Source organism: Tachysurus fulvidraco, chromosome 20, assembly GCF_022655615.1.
Source record: "Tachysurus fulvidraco isolate hzauxx_2018 chromosome 20, HZAU_PFXX_2.0, whole genome shotgun sequence".
In the NCBI taxonomy this organism is placed as follows: domain Eukaryota; kingdom Metazoa; phylum Chordata; class Actinopteri; order Siluriformes; family Bagridae; genus Tachysurus; species Tachysurus fulvidraco.
The window spans coordinates 8,274,970-8,294,333 of record NC_062537.1 but is presented as its reverse complement, the minus strand read 5'-3'; the positions used below and the strand labels follow the sequence as shown (position 1 = coordinate 8,294,333).

Below are 19,364 nucleotides of genomic sequence, written 5' to 3'. Positions count from 1 at the left end.
TCTGATTCATCACTGAAGTAAAGAGGAAGAAAAATATAAATCCGCGCGCGCAGTCAGTGGATCCTAAAGAAAACCAAACCAAAACAAAACAAAACAAAACATACTTGTAGTTATACAATGGCGAGACAAATCGGCAGCGGTGACATTAAAGATGACACTTACGTGGTTTCCGAGGGTTTATCTGTAGCTGACAGCAGCAAAGTGGACGATGATGGAGAAGGAGAAAGCGACGCGCCTGCTGTGTTTCTGTGTGGAAAATGCAGGCTTCCGTTCGGAGACTCGCTGTCATGGGCCGGCAGCGACGACCTGCACAACCAGATCCTGTTAAAACGTACGTTCATCAATACAACACGCTTCTGTCCTCATGTGGTCCCACAGACAGAATCACACTCACTGCTGATAGAAAGGAAACTGTTGGATTACAATAAACAAGTTGCTTTAACAAAGTAACACAAAAGTAAGGCGACTAGATGAAGTATGGTCAATTAGTTCAAGTAAATCAGACCTCACGATCAGACTGTAACGGTTTCTTTACACAAGCCAACAGACTCGTAAATAACTGAACTGAACACAACACACACAAACACTACACAATCAACACACACTCAAACACTTGAAGGCACACATCAGCTGTATGGACTGCACTGACCTACACCAAATACACACACTTCCAATATATATCCATCAATCTGTTTACATCCTTTTTTGCACACTGATTTTACTCTTTGCACATCCTGTCTCACATTTCAGTTGATTGTTGTGTTGCACAATACTTTACAATATCTCATGTAACTGCTGCTATAATACTGTCTTCATTCCAGTATTTCTGCACACGCAATATTGAGTGAACATATAGTATTTACACTAGTCAGTGTTGTTTTGTGTATTGTCTTTTGTGTATTGTCTTGTATTATTTGCCTGCACTGTTAGCACCAGGTTGCACAGCTGCACTTTATGTGGCTAGAACTAACTTAAGTCCTTATAGCTCTGTCTTTGTTCTATGTAGCACTATGATCCCGGAGAAACATTGTCTTATTCCACTGTGTACTGCAACGGCTATATATGTTTGAAAAAGCGACTTGACTTGACTTGTCCCTAATGACGTTAATCTGCTTTATCAGTCTAATCCACCAAAAATTTAGTGGAACTGGTTGAAATCATCCTTACACTACAGCTGTTGTGAACAGGGATGAGGTTAAATAATCTGATTATTCAAAAAAAAAAAAAAAAATGGGGATGCTCAGAAACTGTAGCTCAAAATCCTGGTTTAATTTATTGGTTTGTTTATTTTTATCTTAAGTGCATTTGTGTTCACCTGACACTTGTTTTCTATGTTCAGGTGTTAATGATAACGTTGTGATTGGCAAAGAACCTTTTGTCACTGGCACAAGTGAAGAATTGAGATGGTAATATGTCTGCTACTCCAAGTATTTTTAGACGTTCAAATGAAATCTTTTTTTTTTTTTTTTTTTCAGTTTGTCTTTTTCTGTTTCTTTTAGCCTTGCTTTGAATCTCACCTGCCGTGGTTGCACCTTCAACCTAGGACATATGTATGTGTCCACTCCAAAGTCACTGGACTACAAAAGGTCCATTTTCTGCTTCATGGTTGAAAATATTGAGAGGTAAGTTAAGTTCCAAGTTACAGCTTGGAAAAACAGATCATTTTTGCAGCCATTTTCACATGGCTAATGGCACAATCATATTTCGTGTAAAATAAAAATAGACTACCCCCTGTCCTGCATATTTTAGTGTTTTCCTGCTCCAGCACACACATTTCAGCTCAGTAATGGCTGTTAATTAGTTGAGTTAGAGGAAAAAACTGCTAAAATCTCAGCAGAGGTGGTGCTTGGAGTCATAGCCCTTATAGTTGAGCAAATTGACAGATTTCACAATGTTGCAGCTAGTAGATGCAGTAACAAGTGAACACTCAATGAGCACATTATTAGGGACACCTAATACATCAACAAGTTCTTTTAATCATATGGCAGATATGGGTTAACAGCTTCAATTCATGTTGACATTATACATCACAATGATGGAAATAAAAGATCACTTTGTCTTTAACCATGGCATGGTTTTTAACTCCAAACAAGTTTTTTTTTTACTATATATAAATGAATGGCAGTCCTGTTAGTGGAAATGCCTTGTTGGGGGAGATCAGGGGAAAATGGCCGGATTGGTTTTTTGCTAACAGAAAGGTAGAATAGTAGCTCAAATAATCACTATTTACAGCTGTGATGATTTCAGAGCACAAAACATCAAACCTTGGGGTGTGTGAGCTACAACAGAGTTTTGTTGAGGCATGAATTGTGACATATGACATCTCAGTAATTATTAAAAAAAATTAAAATAAATAGCAAAGTTTTTTTGTTTGATTGTTTATGTACTTATTTAGTAGCTTAGATATGTCTCAAATATTTGTTTGTTTAGGCTATGAGGCATACAAGATCAGCGATACATCACTGTTTTTTCTACCTCGTACATACTCATTTCTCTTAACCGCTATTAAACCTAACCTTTGATTATTTTTGTGTAGTTATGTTTTAGGCTCGCCAGACCAGCAGGTGGCAGCAGTGGATAGAGAAGAAAGGCCTGTGACATTCGAGTACATGGACAATGTTGAGCGACAGTTGACCAAGGTAAACCTGTAAAATGAACATGTATATATATTTACACAACTGAAAAGAGAGTGTATTATGTGTATCATTAGTGTTTTTCCCATGGTAAATTTTCTCTCCTGTTATTTTCTATGTGTGCGTATGTCAAGGTTTAACAACAAAGTTGATGTTAATGAGAGAATCAATAGAAATAAAACAAACAAAAGCAGAAATTGAACCTTGACTGTAGCATTTGTACATGTTTTTCTTGAAGATTTGTCTCTTGAATGTAAATAACATTATTCAACAGAGGGAGGAAGATGGAGAGAGAATTAAAAACAAGTCTGCTTTATTTTATATGAAAAACATATTATTTTATTCCATGTAAATATTGTCTGAACACAAATCTGCTGTTTGTCTGTTGTTGGGCTCAGACAGCAGATGGCGCTCTTTCTGGGCAGAGAAAAGTTCTTTGTTTGAAGCCAAACAAAGAGCTGTTAGGACCTGCTCAAGAATTTCAAGAAAGGAAGAAGGCACAGTGATGGCACCTAAATCACCCCGATACACTGAATCAATTAACTATTTACTTAACTTACAAATAAGTCTCCCTGCCAAAATAAATACTTCCCTTTTCTATTCATAATATAGTAATTAATCACGTCTCCTTTAATGGCATAGACGAACTTCTTTAGGAATAATCAATGTAAAAAATGCCTTTAGATATTTACTTTGCATGTGTTTTTAATTGGGTTTAATATGATCTTTTAATAACAGCTTCCATTTTATTCCCTATTTTTTGTTAAGTGTAGAGCAGGGATCAGCAAAGATTTAGACTGTTATTCAATATCCTATTTTATATCTTTTGTCTTGCAGATAAAATCTCTAGCAGTGACAATAGGACAGCGTCTCTTGGAGATTGAGGTTGACCTCCAGTGCAAGTCTAGAATGACTTAACAAGAGCTGCACTTATCCCGGAGTCGTCCTTCGGTTGTTTGTCTTCTGTTTAAGCCACAGTGTTGTTGTTCGCACTTGGAAAATCTGTTTGTGGAAAATCTGGGAAGTCACGTAACACACAATAAATTGTTATTGTTCTTTGTTGTTGTTTATCTATTTCTGTGTATTGTTTTCTGTTATGTACATGTCATATTTTGTAATCCTGTGTATTAAGTAAAAAAAAATTGTTTCTGGATTGTTTTTGTTTATTCATTTTGTTTGGTTGATTTTCGGGATTAAAACAGACCTCCCACTTCAGTCTCCTCCTCCTCCCCACCATAGTTTTCATAATTTCACTAATCTTTAAGCAAAGGGGTGGCAAAGTATTTTGTTTACAGTTCCTGTCTAATGTGCCTAGCAACACTTTATGCCAGAAAAGCAGACAGATCCTCTCGAACCCTCCCAATCTCGAGAGCTGGAGCAGCATAACAACAGCGGCACGGATGTTGAAATCAATCTGCACAGACCAACCAGTGGCCTGTATCCAAGGCCTGGCTGCCATGGAAACAGGCTGCTACGCTGCATGCTTGTTACCACGGTGCTGACCGTTTCCTGTATTCAGAACCAGCCAGCCAGCTCGCTCATTCGCCTGTCTGTCATCTTGAGGGGTGGAGTTACTGCTTCTCTAATCCCCAAGAGTGTTTTTTCTTTCTCCTCTTCAACTGTTCCCTCTTCTCTCTAACCCCCTCCCTTAGACAGTCTCTCTTACACACACACGCACACTCTCTCTCTCTCTCTCTCTCTCTCTCTCTCTCTCTCTCTCTCTCTCTCTCTCTCACACACACACACACACACACACGTTCCAAAATAGGCAAAAAGACCTGCCAGGTTAGAAAAGGTAAAAAAAGAGAGAGAGAATAAACCTGCAGAATGTGTCTAAAGCCAATATGGAGGCATGTTCCCTAATTCACATTAAGACATTGCTCCTCCAGCAGCTATAATGTGTGTTTTTGTGACCACTGGCCAGATGTTGGGTTGCAGCCTTTGTTCTAGGATTTCTTTCTTCCAGTCTCATTATTCTGCCCAGCACGCCACACAGTCATTTTGATTAATGTGCTTGGCCCTACGTCTGGGCTCTGCGTCCTGCTGAAGGTGAACTGCTGATGCTTGGTGCTTTTTAGTGCGATCGATGCAGACTGATCACCTCCCTACTCACATATGTCCTCTCACTCCTTCACCTCAAGAACCAAATGCACTCAGGCATGGACATGTTGCGTGGCGATAAATAATGTAGACAGGCTGGTAGAGGAAGGTAACCTCTCTTTTGAAGCGATCAGTAAGCAATGTAGCTGTTGCACAAAGGAATAGATCCTGTAACTGAACTAAGCTGTCCAGTCCTTTTTGTCATGTCATGTCTGATTGGTGTTTTTTTTTTATCTCAAGGACACTGATTTTGAAATTATTAATGCTCTGAGCATCAGGTTTGACCTTTTGAAGTACTTTTTTGAAATGGTGTTTGCCCTTGTTTTTATTCAGCTAATGATGTCCTTGAGAAATGAAAAAATGCTTTTAACAAAGCTACATGACTTTAAGATGAATTCTCAGCAAGCATCACATGTGTTATCACTGGATCAGATTGTGAGGTCAAATCCTGTATAATAACAATCCAGCCATTTAGGTCAATACTGGAACTCAGATACTCAAGATTAATATATCTGAAGATATGATCAAAATATGTCAAATGTTTGTGAATATCTTATTTCAGTTTTAAAGCCCCTTTGCTGTTATAATAACCTATAACCATCTGGGATTTTCATTAGAATTTGGAATGTGGCTGTGGGGATTTGTTCATCCAGCCACAAAAGCATTAGTAAGATCAGGCACTGATGTTGGCTGAAGAACCCTTAGGTGCAGTCATCATTCCAGTTCATCGCATGGGTGTTCAGTGGGGTTGAGGATGGGGTTCTGTGCGGAACACTCAAATTCCAACTTGGAAAACCATATCTTCATGATGCTCGCTATGGTTATGGGGCATTGTCATGCTGGGACCAATTTAGGTGGAGGGAAATCCTATAGTAAACAAAGACATTTAATATAACTCTATGCTTCTGACTTTGGGGAACAACCACATAACTTAAATCATCAACTTTTGGTCATATATTGTATCTCAGAGTATTCTAATTATTCCACAGCCAGATAGATTCTTTGTTCTGGTTTCAGGCAAATAAACTGTTACTTCTGTCAGCTGGAAAAGCTGTTCATAAACAGGATTAGTGCCAGTCGTCATTTAAGCTGAACAGATTAAGTAGGAAGAGCAGCTACTACCCAGTGGGAGGCCAGAGCCTGATGTTGACTAATGAATATCATAGCAATGCTGACAGCCAGGAAAAGCTTACAAACTGCTTGAACACCTAGAATGAGAGTTTAAGCCAGGAAAGTCACAGACCATCATCTTGCCAGTGCTTGGTGTCATTTATAACACCATTCTGCTACAGAGTTTAAGTCAAGCAATATATTGTTTTAAAGATGATTTGTGATGTCTGTGTTTTGGGAGGCCATAGTAGTCTTTATGTTTTTTAGTCCAATGCAATACTTTGTTATTTTTTAAAACACAGAAGTATAAAATGTGTATAACAGTATTTTTACCGAACCCAACCACAATGACCAAGTACATCTGAAACATTTAATCTAATAGCTGATTGTAACAAATCATATTTGCCTGCCTTTGGCTTTAGATAGGGATCACAAAAGGATACTTGGATAACTTTGCTTTAAGTTTAATGATAGGTTAAAACTAAATAGAAATGCGTGTAATTAAAGCATGAGAAAAACAATAATAGATGTATGGCATGATTTGCTCGCAGCAGAGTGAATAGATCGATCACTCAGATTTACGATGTCTTGACTTAAGCAGTAATGAAAAAACCTGTATTAATTTTAAGGTCAGTGTAAGTTTAATTAATGCTCAAATATTTTACCCTCTACCTTATTTTCTACAAGTATGATACCTTAATCGTCTCCTATTGATTGTAATTATTTAAAAAGTAATTTTCATAAAGACGTTTCATACATGGGTAAAGGGTTGTGCATGTTCCAAATAAATAACTTAAAGATAATATCTACAAGTTTAATACATTAACAGCATTAATCCAGAGTGACTTACATTTATCTCTTTTATAATGCTTAACAATTGAGGGTTAAGGGCCTTGCTCAGGGGCCCAGCAGTGGCAGCTTGGTGGCCCTGGGATTCGGTTCAGTAATCCAACACCTTAGCCACTGAGCTACAACATTCTACAACAATGATTAATAATAAGGAATATTGTGATATTAGCAAACAGCACTTTTGTATTCTTGGTATTTTTTAAAATGGATGTATGTGATATAAATGAATCCATTTAGCCTGAAACATCCTAAAGTCACCTATTTCACCGTGTAAGTATGTTTTAATCCTTCCACATTCTCACAAACACATTCACCCATATGAAATATAGTAGTGGAATAATCCACGTCACATGTTCAGCAGGACGTTGCATCATCCAAATTTCCCTAAAAATTATGAACTAAGAAATTTCTCATTATAGCTTAAGGCCAACCATTTTAGCCTAATTATACATTGAAAGTAAATTATTAACTTTAAAGCTTTATCATTAAATATCATTATATAAATCATTATGTTCTAATTTGATGACTGCAAAAAAGTTGCATTGTTGTCTAAGTGGTTAAATGTCTGTTTTCTATGAGTGAATGTAAAAAAAAAACAAAAACAAAGTTTTGAAGAAATATAAGTTATAATAGGCACCCATTGTCCACCCCCCACAGCTTGGACAATGATTTATCCAGGACAGAGTGTGTGAGCACCCAGATAATTTATATGGGGTGTAGAGAGTACATACACATATTGTATGTGCATATGGTGGGTATTTGTGGGGCTGTTGCACAGCTGACGGGATTAAATGAGGCCTGTGGGGTTGTTCAGCTGTCCCTCATTTCACAGGTGTCCCATGAGAAAAGTGGACATCACAAAAATGTCTGGTTTCACATTACAAGCATGTATGTGAGGTAGTAAAACATGATATAATAAAAGTAATAGTTTGTCAAATCAGTTTTATTGTGTAAGATGTGTCATAAAAGCAATATGTGTTTAGTGCAAAAGGAAATGGAGCACAAATACTCGTTTTTAAAATATAAATATTAAAAATCTTTTTATACAGCATAAAAATCTCTTTCCACTTAAGCACAAGGTGTTAGAAAGTTTACAAAAAGAGGTCCTCAGAATTCAAAGGACTTCATTAAGACCTCAGGTTCATTGCTCACTGTAACAAAACCACGTCCAACAGCCTACAAATCATTGGAACAACGTCTTTTCGCATGCAAAGACAAATTGTGTGTTAGAAAAAAAGTTTGTTAACAAACAGTTCATAGCCTTCTATTCAAGTAAACACTTTGAAAGCTTTTTTACCTCAACTACAGTAATGTGCAATGAGTGACATTATCAATGTACACACAACATGAAAGACACACCGAGTTCATATTTACATCTGGTTCTCACATCACAGGGTCAGAACTGTTCAGTGAACAGAATTAAAGCATGGTGATGGTTAACACTTGGTACAAAATAATTGCACTATTGCATGGTCTACACAACATGATGAGTTACAACATGAATGCTGCCTCCCTCCCCAAAATGCACATTTTTATTTAGAGTGATAACACACAGGATACACAACGTAACATTAATTCTGACTGGCCCGATTTTGACCAAACGGATTTAACATATGGTATTTAAGGCTATACAAAAGTTCCACAATCTCTTTCAAGGTAAGCAAAAAGCTAGTGGTAACAGTAACTCACAGCAAGACTAAGGGGGAGATTTTCTTTTCTGTGAAGTAGACCTGAGAGTCTGTAACTTGTGAGGTGGAAATGCAGGGACAGTTCACTTGTGTCACTAAGTCATAAAGCAATCTCAGGATGATTTGCTTCACAGACGCTCTGAGGAACATAGTGAAGTGGCAGTGATGCAGCATCTTCTACTAAAAATATGCGGTTTTATGAAAGTCTTTATATGATCCTTAAGTAGTGTTTGCAGTAAAATGTAAATATTACTAGTCTGTGACCAATGGGCCACATTAGAGGTAATTAAAAACACAGTGCTTGGAGTTGGGGTGTGCCCAGGCATCTATCTGTGCATATCGAGGACAGTTCACTCCCCAGAGGATTCAAGTTCTATTACCCCGCCACTTTGGAAGCCCTGGTGCTTCGAAACGGCATAAAAATCAGTGGTATTTAATATCACTTTACTGCATACAGTTTCTGTTTTAAAAGTATGTTTACTTCAGAACATGACAGTTCTTAAGATCTGGATGTGAAACAGCAACTTTATACGATCATAAGTTCAAATATGGGTTTGTCATCAGCACAGAGTCTTGAGTGCCCCAGAGGCACACAGTAGAGTCTGCATGTGGTATGGAGTCGGTGACTCTACCTCTATGGCCGGCTCGGGCCTGAACAGAGGTGCTGGAAAGGCAAAGGGTTGAACTTTCTTTTTCAAAATCTGTCCAATGCCCATTGAAGGGAACTTAGAACGATGCTGTGGGCTGCTGGGCTCCTCAGTGCTGCTGCCACTGCTGCCTCCACTACTCGCCCCACTGCTGCTCCCACTACTTCCCCCTTCAGGTTTGCTGTGCCGATCTGTGCTGGGGGGACTACTTTTGGGCTGAGGTTTTACAATGACCACCGGTACACTGGGGATAGTGGCCTTTTTGAGGTAGGAGCTGTCTGGTTGGTGGAAAGCAGAAACATGTCGCGGTGGCAGGAGAGCTCCATTGGTGAGCTTGTACCAGGGTGATGGTGGGTCATCTTTGCTAGGCTCTTTGCTTGCTGATGCCCAGGAATGTGCACCAAGAGATGAAGGAGGCCGCGCAGGCACGTCCACGGCTCTTGGTCCATCTTTCTTGGGTGGCTTGGCATCAAGGTGCCGCCCTCCTTGAGATGTTTGTGGAAACAGAGGGTGGATTTCTAGGTATTCTAATGAGGAGGAGGCAATGCAGCCACCCTGTCTTGAGTAAGCATCCTTCAGGCCAGTCATTGCTTTAAGAAGCCCTGAGAAATCAAGAAACACGGTTAAAACTGGCCTAGCCCATAACAATACCTTTTATCCCAGGACATAGAGTTACCCAAAATAAAATTACATACAACCGGAATCAATTTTACAATAAATATCCTATTATCCAATTCCCTTCACATAATGTCTAGTTCACTGGACATGCACTTGATATTTATTCCCATAATACTACTCACATTCATAGTATTCTTTAACCACATGTTTTAGATGCTGTGGACTGACAGCAAGAGACCGACATCCACTACTCTGAGGAACTCACCTGTTTTCTGTTTCTTTTCTTTGGTGGGGCCTTTGCTCACAGCCAAATAGACTGGCGTCTGCTTTGGCGGAATGGTGACCTTCTCAATGTGTTTCCGCCACTGGGTCTGGAATAGCTCACTCTTTTTCTCCTTTTCCATACTGTACTGCTTTTCCTGTGGAGAAATAAATATAGGTTTATTTACATTTCATTCAGCAGATGTGCCAGTTCACTGCAAAAAAAAAAAACCCTCAGCAAGTTAACATATCTTGAATTTGGTCAAATTTCTTATTATAGGATTAGAATTATCTGGACTATCTAGATTATTATCAGGCCATATTTGACTATTTTTATGATTAAATATTTTATTCAGCAAAATAAAAATTTTGAATGACTACTTAGCATTACACTCACCCTGTACTCTTTGGAGAGTCTTTTCATTTTTTTGTTAAGGAGGAAGTAAACGGCAAGAGTATGGCAAGCTCGGTTAGTGAGCACAGCGCTAAGGACTTCGCTGTGCTTGTAACCCATTCGTTCAGTCATATGCAGAAGAACCGTGTGGTTGATCTCCTCAATATGAATCCTGTGCAAGGCAGCAAAATGATGTTATACATTAGAAAACAGACTGTGACTTAGTTGTGTCTGATACAAATGAAAAAAAGGTATTTTTGCTTCTTTTACCTGTTTAAGTAAGGGATTCCTGTGTGTGGGTTTCCCAACTGTAGCCATGAATCACCCATAACTTGGTGGATGTTAGGTCTTTTGGCAGGGTCTGGTTCCAAAAGGCTCTTCAGTAAACTAACTGCAGCTAAGGCAAAAACAAATATATATATATATATATATTCAATTACATTTAGTTCTATGTCACTGAAATAGCAGACACAGAAATCAGCAAATTTATAATTGACCTTTAATGAAACACTCTAGAAAGAAAAACAAACCGTGAATTTGCGTCACTTTCTTTACAGTGTATTACAGGAACACAACACCTCTCTCATAACCAGGATAAACCCATGCTGTCTCAACTTTATGTAGCAAGATCCAATTAACCTAGTACCTTCCACCTAGTGTGTTACATAAGAAGATGAGAAGACACCCATGTGTCCATGATAATATCTTTGTTACATAGGATAAGGAGGATAATCTTATTTCAGTAATGAATTGTACGGATTAAATTTTGTCCTATGACGAAACATTTCTATACCAAGGGAAGTGACTGAGGGCTCAATAATTGGTTTCCCCGAGTACAAAAACTTATATAAACCTTGAGGCCTTGATAGACAACTAGAACTCAACCAAGATGGAACACCTATAGGAAATGTTGGACCAGTAACACAATCGTTAAAACAACAAGTGAAGAAAAACCTTTTGGAAAAAAGTGATCATCCCTCAAGTACAGTTCTAGAGAATCTTCTAGGGGCTCAGTGGAGGTGCAACACTGTCCTTAAATACTATACAGGATTACATGTATTATGTGCTCTGTTCTGTCATGTCATTCAAACTGCTGAACAGGTCACATGATGTTTTATTGAAATTCTCAGGGCATTTCCTACTTGCTGTAGACCAACTCTGTGGAATGATAAACTGAATTTACTTCATCAGTGTCAAAAGCACACGGTTAATAAAGGAATTGTGTCCAATATAAAAATGGATGGACTTATAACAATACAATACAAACAGTAACAATACTGTAGATTTAAAACTGCTGATTTAAGCGAGTCATTCAATTGCAAGTTTATCTGTACCTGAGGAGATTGATGGAGGCAGAGGGTTCATGTCTTTGTCCACCATTCTCTGGTGCAATGCTTTGAGGTTGAATGGCTCCACCGTGAAAGGAAGGGTGCCAGTGAGCATGGCATACATGTTGACGCCACTGCGTTAAAACAAAAACATGTGCAGGTTATATAAACATGACCTCTTATGATCTATGATCTGTTTATTTTAATGAATTTTAATCCCAGTCACTACTACACACAAAAAAATTATTCTAAGAAGAGATAGAATTTTTTTTTTTTACAGATTGCTATAACCGAGATGAAGATGTATAAAATGCTGTAAAACATACTGTAAACCTGGCTCAATGTGTGAAATAAGTTGAAATCATGGGGTGCAGATTATGTGAACTCACATTGACCAGACATCTACTTTGGGGCCATACTTCTTCCTTGAGAGCAGCTCAGGGGCGGCATAGGCTGGGCTGCCACACTGTGTGCTAAAAGGGTCTGAATATCCCAGGATTCCAGCACAGTTGCTAAGTCCAAAATCTGGGTTAAAACAAAGAGCAAGAGAATTTTGAATAGTCTGATCATTGCTCGAGCTTAGACCCTATGCCGCTTAAGTTAGCCACACAGAAAAAAGCAATCATGACTTCATGTCCTCAGCAGCTTTCTCACAACTGAGGGGGTTTATAGCTGTCCAACAATAAGCCTGTCTGTCACACTCAGCTGTTAACTAGCAACTCTGTATGCTGAGGCCGACTTTCACTGAGGTGAGAGGTTGTTGGGTTTTAATGAGATAATGATTGCTCGCTCCATCAGTCCTCAACACATGCCAAAGAGAACCATTTAATTGTGCTATGAGTTTAGATTAGGACTGGGTCGATGCTGCATTGTAAAAATTCCTTTCTCTGGAACAGGGTTTCGTTAAGTATAATTTTATCACATTCGTCGGAAAAAAGTATCTCAAATAATTTGAGTGTCTGTACTTGCTTACCGATCAGCTTGATGTTGTCTTGCTCATCCAGCAAAAGATTTTCAATCTTCAGGTCTCTGTAGGAAGGGAAAAAAATGCTTTTGCTTTACAGAGCTCACTTGGTTCAGTGTGAATATCTAAGCTACAGATAAGCCAACAATGATAATTAGCATACAGAGCATTTATTCCATTCACAATATAAGCCACACAAAGGTCATTTCTGATTCTATTTTGCTTTTTATAAAATAAATAAATAAATAAACAAAAACATTTGTGTCTATAAAATGTGATACAGAAATGACGGAGAGAAAAGACAGAGCAGAGTATTGTCTTGTAGTGTTTTGCATTGTTTGTTTGCACTAATTTGTCTTGCATTTGTTTGCACTAGGTTACACAGATGCACTTCATGTGGCTAGAACTAACTTACTTAGCTCTGTGTTGTTCTATGTAGCCCTGTCTTTGTTCTATGTAGCACCATTGTCCTGGAGAAACGTCGTCTCATTTCACTGTGTACTGCTTCAACTATATATGGTTCAAATGACAATAAAAGTTTCTTGGCTTGACATTTGGGTCTCACCTGTGTACTACCCCAGCCCTATGCAGGTGCTCCACAGCCATGACTAGCTGGCGGACGTACTTCTGTGCCTCCCTTTCATCGAGTCGCTTCTTCTCGTAGATGTGGTTCATGAGGTTTCCTCCTGGGCAGAGCTCCATCACAAGATAGTAACTGTTTTCTGTCTCCAGGATGTCTAGCAGTTGTGTAATGTTGGGGTGGCGGATCATCTGCTGGATTTGACCCTCTCTGCGCAGGTTTTTGGTAACATACGAGTCTTTCTTGGCCTTTCTTTTGTCAATCACTTTCACTGCAACCTAAATAACAGACACACAAGACAGAAAATTAATACAACTGAATATATGAATAACTGTTTCATAAGATTTATTTACCAGAAAAACTGTGAATAATGCAAAGTATGTTTGAATATGCACAAACACTTAAATCACAAACACTCATAATTGGTTGCCACGTCACGGTCCTTCAAAATGTAAACAATGTAGTATAATGTATGCTTTCGATCTACAGTATATAATCGGTGATCAGACTCTCGTTTTCTATACACTGTGTACTACCGACAGTCTGGTGGTCACTGAAGCCTGGAGAGGGGGAGGGTTCTGGACAAATGACTAGCATAACAGCTAAGTTCCCGAGCCCTTTACACCACATCCACCCAGAGGCTGGGACCCCAAATGGCTTGTTAATGCCACCCATTTGTCACAACAGACACCACAAACCACTAATGCTGAATAAACACCCATGGTAGCAGAATGCTGACAAATGTATTTATGCATGTATAAAGGAGGGTCTGCACTATTAACACTCGTAGTCTCTAGATAATAGAAACAGTAGAAGTAATAAACACTAAACAATAACAAATAGAAGTAATAAACCCTTTGGTGAGGAGGAGACTTCTAACTGAACTTCCAGATTCTTCTATATGACTGCTAAGCTCTTTGGACTCCTAAAACCATAGTGTAGAATAGAAGTAAAATAAAAATCCTATTACAAATAGACCACATGTATAACAGTACACCTGTTTATATTAAAGCACAAATTATTTATCAAACTACTACATTATTTAAATAAACAGCATATTAGTTGATCAATTGATTTTGGATTATTTATAGAGCATACATTTTTTTTTCTTATCTTAGCCACATTTCCTAAGTCAAGGTTTAAAGGTTCAAGGCTCAGTGAAAAGAGCCTGCCAATGATGATCAAAGTGCTTGTCTCTGTATTTGCAAATGAAGAGGATTCAGAAGGTGCCATGCCAAGGCAAATCATTAGACAATAAAGGAGCCTGTGAGCAAACAGGTCATACATGACCAAATGAGCAAATAATTACAGCAATTAGACTAACAGAAGGGCTACACAGATGTAAAGAAAGACCTTAAAAGCCTTGCGGCAGCAGATCCAAAACAGTCACCTAAATGCAAATGTAACAACACTTGCTCTTGATCTATCGCCAATGATCAGCTCAGTCTCACCAAATAGGGTTGTGGGGGCTGATGGTAAGGAGGGAGGTTTGACCCCAAAGCTCGAGGCTAACATGTTTATCTTCTCCACAGACAAAGGATGTAAATGGGTTACACATGATCAAAACACACAAGAGAAGCATGTGCTGTGTTCCCATCGCCCCACCCAAGCCCATGGATGATGTCATGTGAGCAAGGGCGAATGAGGAGATGGGAGAACAAGGCGCGCTTGCTCCTGGTACAGATTTCTGGTGTTTGCATCATCAGTGGAAAAGATGTTTTTTTTTTGTCCCCACAGCAACAGTGAAAGACGACTTTCGGAGGGCTGAACTAATCCAGAATGAAGTCAGTATGCTTTTGAGGCTCTTTAAAAAAAAAAAAAAAAAAAGCTACATATTTTCCAAATATGTCAAATCAACACATAATGCAATACGAGGAACAAAACAAAGGCAAATAGTAAGTGCTTACATCTTCCTAGAAATCAGAGATGAGACTTTTATAAAATAATAATGCATATAACAATGTTGGCATAATATTATGAGAGGATTATTGCATGATCACATTATGTTTTCCACACACGTGTAGAAAAGCTATTAGTCCCATCACTACAGATGTCAGGTCTAAAAATCTCTATCAATTCCATTGGAAACGTTCACTACTGCTTTGTTCAGTATGAAGCTACAGAATATGACTTCAGAGAATTGATTGCTTTCTGGGCTAATCTAAGATTAATTGAGACTAAATCTTAATAAGCCCAGTCAAGTGCCTTCATTACCTATAACTACATAGGTGTTTACCTGGAGGATTGTGTGCACCAGTCCTGACTGAGGTGGATTGTAATTCAAGTGCAAGAAGAGAAATATCTTAAAGTCTAAGAATATTAATCCAAATCGCAAACCAAATCGAATTTGCCAGAAAGAAAAGCCTATGCAGTATAAGATGATATGATTTAAAAGCTTTAATGATGATTAGTGGTTAAAAAGGGCCACAACAATGTCACCTAACAATTATATCAAATATTAAAAACACACTAGAATTTAAACTTTTTTCTTATTTCATTTTAAAAAGTTTCCGTGTATTTCCATAGCAACACGTCAACTTATCGTTGACGTTTAGAGCTACATTTTAAATTTTCTATATAAATTCACGTGCTCTATTGTAAATTAATTAGTAAATGAAATAACCGTCAGCAGTAAAATCACCTTCTCTCCAGTGAGCGCGTGCAGCCCCTCGCGCACCTTGGCGAAAGAGCCTTCTCCTAGCTTCCTGCCGATGAGGTAATTTCCAACTCTTTTCGTGTGGTAAAAGTTGCGAAGGATGTCTCCTGACGGACCACCGGACAAAGACGGAGGTGGGATGTTTTCCGTGCCTACACAAGCCGATGTTTTCAGCTCAAACAGTCGGTCCATATTCATGTCTGTTCCAGCTTCGGGCATCTTGTAGCGCCTTTTGCGTTAAAATCAGCACGATGAAACGAAATAATTCGAGTTTGTCAAGTTATAGAGATGCCTCACGATTTAAGTCTGCATTCCAAGTATGAAAAATACCACAGCAACCGCTAATCATTACTATATTTCAGCTCAGTAATCACGGACGTTAACATAACACCGTATTTCTCTTTTATACCGCACTCTATACAGCCAATTGAACCGTTCAGCGTCTCACGCGCTCGTTTAAGTGGGTTTCCCGGTCCAGGGTGGGGGGCGTTTCCTATTTGCTATAGACTGTTTTCTCAGTCGCTAGGTTGAAATCTTAACCAATCAGAAGCCGCGGCACGATATACTCGGGTCTAGTTGTAAATAAGCCCCGCCCCTCGTCGGTGCACGCCTAGACAACAAAGAGCACGTTTCGAGGACAGTCTCTGATGCACTGTTGATCGGATTTATTCTACCAGGTGATAACTGCACATTTGGTTCATTGTTACAAACACAAAATGATCTTTTTAATTTAATTCATGAGAAAAAAATCACAATATACTGAAGCTGGGACAGCGTTGTCATGACAACATGCATTTGTCCCTGTCACAGCAGACACAAAAAAGAAAGTCATGGTTTGGTTTATAATCTTAATAAAAGAATCTTATCGTGAAACTGAAAAACATTCTATTCTTTTCTTTTTTGTACATGTTCTGGATGTCATACTTATTTACTTTTTTTTAATGTGCATCGCATTTTTCTTATTAATCAGAGAAAAAAAATAGGAAAATGCCCGATATTATCAAGATCATTTGAAAGACCTTTACAAGTCGTAAATCTGTTTTGCACTTTCAGTAATACTTAAATGGCATGTGGTGAGGTCATTGTTAACACAGTAAACATTACCACGTGCTCATAACTGTCTGTGACGTGACACAAATCAATGGGAAAATAATACCACTGGGACATCTAGTGGTAGCATCGGGCAATACACCGTTTGGGTTTGATAGAACTTTAGATTGAAAATTCCAAAATGAAATTAAAAGTAATAAAAGCATCATTACAAAAAGAAAAAAGAAATGTTTGATTTTCAGAACATCATCTTAATTAACATTAATATTTATGTATTTAATCTTATAGTGTTGGGTAGATTAGCCGACAACCTAAAGACCGCTATCTTAAAAATAAATCACCTAAGTAAACCTTTACATGTATATTGTATATACTACAGCAGAGCTTATTCCTCTGCCCCACAGTTATGGAACAGCCTTCCAATTAGTGTTTGGGACTCAGACACAGTCTCAGTGTTTAAGTCCAGAATGAAAGCACATTTGTTTTGTCTAGCATTTTCATGAATGGCTTTCTTAGGTAAAGGAGCAGATATAGAGGGTCCATGGGCATAGACCATATTTAACCAGAATGTTTGGATGCTGTCGCCTTGCCACCATTGTAAGTCATGCAGGTTTGCAGACTGTGGAGTGGTAGGAAATTTTATATCCTAGGAAGCCCTGATGTCTGTGTCACTTTCTGACCTTTTAGTTACACTGTCATAGCTGTCTTGCTGGAGTCCCTGTCTGCACTTTACACATAAGTACTTTGTCTTTGACCATGACATGATTACCAGCATACCTAATAATTTTTTTCTTGTTGCATGGTGGTGCACTCTACTGGGTATAGATCTGCATGGACAGCTCAACAGCCATGGGATTGCTGTGAATAGGACCACTTGGACATGTCACACCATCTTTAAACTTCCATTGTCTTCGAGCTCGGGCCTTCATCAGTGAACATTTGAAGACTTTGGCAGAAAGGAATTAGTGTTAATTCTGACACAGAAATTACACTGACATTAGTTTCTCGGGAGCTCTTTGTTTCCCATTTATATACATTTATTTATATAACCGTTGTAGACGGGAAATTAATTACATTTACATTATTTCCTGTCCAGTGTCACCTAAATGAGAATGGCTTCCCTATTGAGTCTGGTTACACTCAAGGTTTCTTCATAATATCATCTCTGGGAGTTTTTCCTTGCCAACATCTCCTCAGGCTTGTCATTAAGGATAGATGTTAGAGATAAATAGTAACTTAATCTGAAACTTAAATTTCTTTTCTTTTTCTGTTCTTCTGTAAAGTGCTTTGAGGCAAATAACTTGAAATTAAATTGCTGTAAAGCAACACATTACTCATTTTGACAGAACAAACATTATTTACTTTATTTTTCCTTTGTATGTATATATTTCCAAATGGAATGGCTTACTCTCAGCTCAGATGATCGGCTGCTATGCATGTGAAAGCTTCCATCATGTTTCATTGTAATGACACGTTAACAGTCAATGATAAACACTTAAGCAATTACACTATTCATTGTAACCCAATTCATAAAAAGCATGTTTATAAATACTTTCTCTACTCAACAAAGAACTATATAAAACACCACAATGCACCAGATGACAGGGAGAAATTCCTCTATCCTCAATGATTAACGCGTGGTATTTTTTGATTCTGTTGGACAATATCCTTCCCCATTCACGTATTCTTCTAACTGCAGGCCACTCTACTTTCCATTATGCACTGTGCTCTCAATCTCATCACTTTCCTTTACATTTATCATACCAGTAAATAGTTTTTAGCGTGCATTGTCTGTCCTAAAGAGAGCCATTATCACAAGACAACAAATGATTTCTTTGTGAACTCAATGTAAAATATACAACAAAAACAACTCTTTGTTCTACTAAGTTGATCAGTTTCTAATATTTGTTTTCTCAAGCTTAAATTACCAACAGAACGTTGTTACCGGTATTGCCAAATTAAACTAATAGATCTATCCAGACCTATGCTGCAAACTACAGTATATGAAACAAGACTTACAACGACATTATATTACATTTCAATATGGGAACCTCGTTGCTGTGTAAAGTCTGTTTAAATTTTTACATCTACAGTAAAATAAATCAAAGCAAAGCAATTTTATTTCTATTGTATTATTGTTCTGCTTTTTTGCTTAAGTAAGTGAACTATAGCTAACACTGTTGTTATTTACATTTACATTTACAGCATTTGGCAGACGCCCTTATCCAGAGCGACGTACATAAGTGCTTAAATCTCTAACATTGAATACATTAATGCTGGTTCACTAGGTTACATGCTTAAGATACCATGAGTTTAAAACATTTGTTCAAAGTTACAATGAAAAAGTGTCAAAGGTGTTTTTTTGTTTTTTTTTTGTATTTTTTTTTAAATGCAAAAGAAAAGGAAAAAAGTGCTAGTTGAAATGTTTCCTGAATAATTAGGTCTTCAACCGCCGCTTGAAAATAGCCAGTGACTCAGCTGTCCGG

At 38.1% G+C, this 19,364-nt stretch overlaps 2 protein-coding genes across 2 annotated transcripts; one reads left to right on the top strand and one right to left on the bottom strand.

Annotated features, from left to right (window-relative positions):
- Position 1: 1 nt before the first annotated feature.
- Positions 2-3,786, top strand: mis18a (MIS18 kinetochore protein A). The gene is made up of 5 exons (XM_027137594.2): positions 2-331; positions 1,340-1,406; positions 1,500-1,622; positions 2,537-2,639; positions 3,471-3,786. Exons 1-5 carry the CDS (start codon positions 118-120, stop codon positions 3,549-3,551), a joined length of 588 nt encoding a protein of 195 aa, XP_026993395.1. The 5' UTR covers positions 2-117; the 3' UTR covers positions 3,552-3,786.
- Positions 3,787-7,617: 3,831 nt separating this feature from the next.
- Positions 7,618-16,262, bottom strand: hunk (hormonally up-regulated Neu-associated kinase). Its single transcript, XM_027137458.2, has 9 exons — positions 15,814-16,262; positions 13,158-13,450; positions 12,602-12,657; positions 12,018-12,153; positions 11,635-11,762; positions 10,571-10,697; positions 10,304-10,472; positions 9,911-10,064; positions 7,618-9,629 (listed from the first exon to the last, which is right to left on the bottom strand). Exons 1-9 carry the CDS (start codon positions 16,045-16,047, stop codon positions 8,941-8,943), a joined length of 1,986 nt encoding a protein of 661 aa, XP_026993259.1. The 5' UTR covers positions 16,048-16,262; the 3' UTR covers positions 7,618-8,940.
- Positions 16,263-19,364: the final 3,102 nt, after the last annotated feature.

Coding starts and splice junctions, on each gene's coding strand:
- hunk (XM_027137458.2), bottom strand. CDS start 16,047: ATGCCCGAAGCTGGAACAGACATGAATATGGACCGACTGTTTGAGCTG. Junction 11,763..12,017: donor AAAGTAGATGTCTGGTCAAT/GTGAGTTCACAT, acceptor GTTTTAACGCAG/TGGCGTCAACATGTATGCCA. Junction 9,630..9,910: donor AGAAAAGAAACAGAAAACAG/GTGAGTTCCTCA, acceptor TTGATTTCTCAG/GGCTTCTTAAAGCAATGACT.
- mis18a (XM_027137594.2), top strand. CDS start 118: ATGGCGAGACAAATCGGCAGCGGTGACATTAAAGATGACACTTACGTG. Junction 1,407..1,499: donor ACAAGTGAAGAATTGAGATG/GTAATATGTCTG, acceptor TGTTTCTTTTAG/CCTTGCTTTGAATCTCACCT. Junction 2,640..3,470: donor TTGAGCGACAGTTGACCAAG/GTAAACCTGTAA, acceptor TTTGTCTTGCAG/ATAAAATCTCTAGCAGTGAC.